This window comes from Microchirus variegatus (assembly GCF_963457635.1).
Source record: "Microchirus variegatus genome assembly, chromosome: 19".
NCBI classification, from domain to species: Eukaryota; Metazoa; Chordata; class Actinopteri; order Pleuronectiformes; family Soleidae; genus Microchirus; species Microchirus variegatus.
The window spans coordinates 17,114,143-17,118,970 of NC_139820.1; the positions used below are offsets into that span (position 1 = coordinate 17,114,143).

Below are 4,828 nucleotides of genomic sequence, written 5' to 3' on the forward strand. Positions count from 1 at the left end.
TTTAACACTCAAAGCTTAACATCATATTCAAATCGCATCACGACTCACAACATCGCTACAAATACAGTACGGTCCGATAAACTACATTAAATCAGCAAACATCAACGTTCGTGTGAAAGTCTTTGAGCTTACCGGTGCCATCAAACAGCTCAGTGTGGCTGTTCACAAGCTCATCTGCCACTGTGAGCCTCATTGGGGGAGGGCTAATAGAGTGAACAATTTTGATCAACCCTAGTTCATCAGCTGTCTGGTAGCAGCCATCACCTTTGATTTCCTTGAATAAACTTAAAATCATAAAAAAACAAAAAACATCCCCCTTCTGGTATTCGACAAATTTTTATTTCGCCAACACCACTTACATGCTGCATGGAGAGCTGGCTCCGTTCTTGATGCCACTCTTCCATGACAGCAACCATGACGACATCCGAGTGGCCAACCAAAAGACAAACTATAAAGTAAAATAAAGCCAACTAATTCAAACCTAAAAACTTCATACAACTATAACTATCAGTCCAACAAAAATAAATAATATAGTATAGTCTAATTTGGGTAATAATTTCATTATTTGTCAGAATTGCTGTTTGTATGCAAAGGTCACCATTCAACAATGACAATGGTCTATACTGTATGACTATCATTCAGCAGCTGCCACACACATTCTATGTATATAATGGAACTCAAATATATAGAAACAGAAGCAGGGATAGTACAAGAGGATGATTCAGAAATGATGCATGAATATGTAGAAACCTGAAGTAAAGAGATGGTGCAGGGAAAGAAGGAAATAGAAAGGTTGCCAGGCAGGTATGAAGAGAAAGAGATAATAGAAGTACAGCATAAAGCGGCCCTGATTGAGAAACAGGCATGGCTTGATAAGGGGGCCCCAAAATGTAAAGAAACAAGACTATGGAGGAGCCATGATGGTCGCATTGTAGCTCCAGCTGAACTTCTGATTTTATTGTGTCAAGAAGCACATAGCAGAGGCCACACTTCGGCACAGAGGGTGTAGTCATTGATTATACAACAATGGTGGCATCCACACTTAACTGATATTTGTAACTATTTGTGACAGTGGCAGTGAAACCTGCCAATTTTACAACCCTGAAAGCAGGAATTGGAGAACCTAAGATTATTGTATGAAGAATTAATTACTCCAGTAATGTGACTGATTTATAATTAATTGAGTAACTGTTAATAAATACTTGGCAAAGAGATTGCTGATTCCTCAATTTTCTTTCTTAAATGAAAGTGGTGCCCCATTAATAATTAAAATGTAGCCTTAACCTGTTGTGTAGTTGCTTATAATGTTTTTCGACTATTCCTGCACTTCATTAATATGCACCAAATGTCAGAGAAGTATAGTAGGTCTGTGAAAATGTTTATTTTGAACATTCTTAAATCTCTCAAATACAAATCCAGTCAAATTTCTGACAAAGTCGACATGGTGTTTAGTAACAGATGTTTCTGTGGGCTGTCAAAGTCAGAGGAGATATTTTTATTATTTTACTCAGACTTTAAGACTACTCCAGTTCTGCGCTGACTTGTGGCTTGGGAGACTTTTGCAGCAGCCTCCGCATCTCTGTGTTCTGCTCTCTCAGACTGTCCATCTCAGGGACAAGCTCAGCAATGTCCTTGAGGACTGTAAGGTATTGCATTAGTGTCCTCTCCACTTCTTCCCACAGTTTGACTTTTTCTTCAGGGATAATATTGCCCAAATTTTCCCAATAGGCTTTGTCCCGGGCTTGTAGACGTAAGACCTCCCTGAACCTCGCATCTTGCTTGATGAAACTTTTAAGAGCAGGCAGAACATGGTTGGGATGAATAAGGTCAGCAGTCACATGAAATGTAGGGCTGGTTCCCGACGCTGCTGCATGGTCACTGTGTTCACTGGGCTCTTCACAGTCTTCTGTCTGCTGTGTCTCCTGTTGGCTGTACTTTACAACATAATTAGCCAGTTTGGGCAAATCATTCTCGCTGATGCCAAAAGTGGAAAGGAGGCAGTTCCACTTTTCATCCTCCTCCATGCCTTCCTCTGCCAGGATGCCCACTTCATCCATCAGCAGCTCTTTGATTTTTGTCAAAGTCTCATCACAGAGTTCTGTAAAGGCTAGTGGAGGGTTTTCTCCCAGTACGCCGTGGTACCGCTTAGAGATCAGAGAGTCAGTTTCTAAAGCCCTCTCAACTAATTGCTTCACTTCCTCTTCAACTGTTTCAACCATCTCCTCAAATGTCTTTGCATCAGCGACTGCAATGTTTTTGCTCTTCCCCTGTAGATGTTCATATTGATGGACATTGTACTTATAGTTTTTGGACAAATGCTGGATCTTCCTTTTTGTCTGATTAATATTCTTGGGGACTGGATTTTTCTGATCATTCTCTGCCGAGAGACCAGGGATCCTGATATTCTTAAGTGCTTCTAGATCATGCTTTTCTTTAACTTTCTTTAGATATGTCATAGTGTAGACAGCACGGATTTTTTGATGCTCTCTCACCATGACTTGCAATTTGGCGTCCTGCTCTATTTTATCCAGGGCTTGCATTTTCATATTCTCCAGTATCAGACTCTGAATTTTAGCTTCATAATCTGCAACTTTCTCCCTTCTCTGTGTCACCATCTCTAACTCTGTTTCATAGACTTCCTTCTGATAATGCTCCCAGTGACACTTATCTTTTACAAGTAAGGCTTCATTTTCCTGGTGATTAACGCTTTCAGACTCAGTCAGCTCCTTCCTGTATGTTTTGATCAAAGTTCTGATCTGGTCCTCCATCCTCTCCATCATCAAGTCCCGCTCCTTTGCCTGCTTCCTCAAGTCTTTGACAAAGTGATCGCCTGCAACCATAAGCTCCCATCGCAGCTCATTTATGATTTTCTTCTTCTCTGCTAATAGACCCAGTACTGCCTGCTGCTGGCTGTTCATAGCTTCTTGCAGCTCCACAGGGCTGCTCACATTCTCCTTAGCAAGTGACCACCCTCTCATTAGCGCTTCAATTTTTTCTTGACTGGACTCTACATAATTTCCCAGCAACTCCAATCTGATTTTGCGAACTTCATCCAACTCCTGTCTCCGCATTGACTCTCTCGTATCAACATCAGTTTGAATGTTGGCCAAAAAAATTGTTAATGAATTTTGCAGAGTAGATATCCTCTGAGACATGCTCCCTGAGGCCAATTCATTGAACTCCTCTAATGTGGAGACCCCGCTATCATCCCGGTTTTCCGGTAACTCAGAGGGTTCACAGGACTCTTCTTCATCTTTATCATCCATCCATCCATGTTCTACAGCTTTGTCCTCATGAGAAAGCTGGGAGCTGGAGTCTCCTTCCATATTGAGTGTATAATATAAAATCTCTAACAGAGATGGTTAAATGTTATGGTTGCGATTACAAAAAATCAGTGGTGCTATATAATGTTTTGTCCTTTTTTTTTTTTTTAAGAATACCAGAACAAAGTAGGGTAAATGTATTCTCTGTAGAAAATTCAGCATGAATGATGAGGTTTTTACCTTAATTCCTTTAATCTGTGCGCAAGAATGGTATTTTTATTAATCTAGATGTTTACTGCATTTGGTAATATTGCATTACTGATGACACCAAAATGATGTCATGTCTTCAGTGGCTTTGATTGATTGGCTTAGCAGAATTCTAAGGTTGGAATCTAGGGAAGTTACCGTGGTGTTTGTTGTGGTGTTCAAAGGCAGTTAGCATCACTAATGTTGCATTGCTGCCTTCTTCTGGATGCAATCACCCAATCACGGTGATTGGGTGATTGCATGGAAATCCTTTCCATCATCTCTCTGCATTTGTCACACCACGGCTGACATCTGTATTCAATCATCTATGATAGTTCAAAAACTTAAATACACACTATCTTGCCTCGATCACACCTCCACACTCAGCCACATTGTTCATCCTTGTCTCGATCAAAATCTCTCAAGTTCAGTCCTTCTTGGCATGGTGTCGGGTTTGATTTTCATGTTCTCCCTGTGATTCTCCCTGTTTTCCTCCAGGCTCTCCAGTTTCCTACCACCATCAAAACATGTTAGAATGTTCCCTTGAATGTCCCTTGTGTTGCAGAAGCTCTTATCAACCATCTGACATCGCAATTTTAGTTGTATAATGACAATGAAGAGCCTTTCCTTTTCTAACCGGCGTTTCACCTTATGTCAGCTGGGATGGGCATCAGCAGCCCCATGACCCTCATGTAGAGGATAACGTGGTAGACAATGGATGGATGGAGCACAGAAACAAAATACAGTTGTAGACTAGATGCACCTATCTAGTCTCTTGTTTTTGTTTTTTTCTTGTTCTTGTGCAAGGCATCTAAAAATCAAGACCGTGGTCATTTCCATCATTGCAGGACAGAAAACTGGAGTTGACGCAGATTCAAAAAAACCTACAAAATAAACTGGGAAAATAAGATAATCAAAGAAAATCTTAAGTAAAAACATGCGCAACCAAACGTGCATCTACTAGCCAGAAATTATTCTATAATATATAATATATTATTATTAAAATCCTCTTGTCACTTGAAGGCTGTGAACATTTAATGGCACATTTTACAAACTTACGTTTAAACGCTATTGTGGAACTTGTTTCGCCTCCCTGAGTAATTTGGAGTAATTATAAAAACAAGCGTTTGTCTGGCTCTCCGATTTGACAATCATGCTGTTGACTGAGGTTAGGACCTCCTACCTCATTGACATATGGACACAGAAATGTAGAAATAAATGAAAAGCATTTATTATTTTATGTATTATGCTTTTTCAAGGTCTTGGCGGCTTAAAAACGTTTTAACCTTGGCCAGCAGACGTAACTGGAAAAAACTAGT

General features: G+C 40.2%; 1 protein-coding gene across 1 annotated transcript; it reads right to left on the minus strand.

Moving 5' to 3' along the window:
* Window positions 1-1,520: 1,520 nt before the first annotated feature.
* LOC310941014 (dynein regulatory complex protein 1-like) lies at window positions 1,521-3,326 on the minus strand (the record flags this gene model as incomplete). The annotated part of the gene is made up of 1 exon (XM_083906085.1): window positions 1,521-3,326. The coding sequence occupies one exon, from the start codon at window positions 3,324-3,326 to the stop codon at window positions 1,521-1,523; it is 1,806 nt and encodes a 601-aa protein (XP_083762211.1).
* Window positions 3,327-4,828: the final 1,502 nt, after the last annotated feature.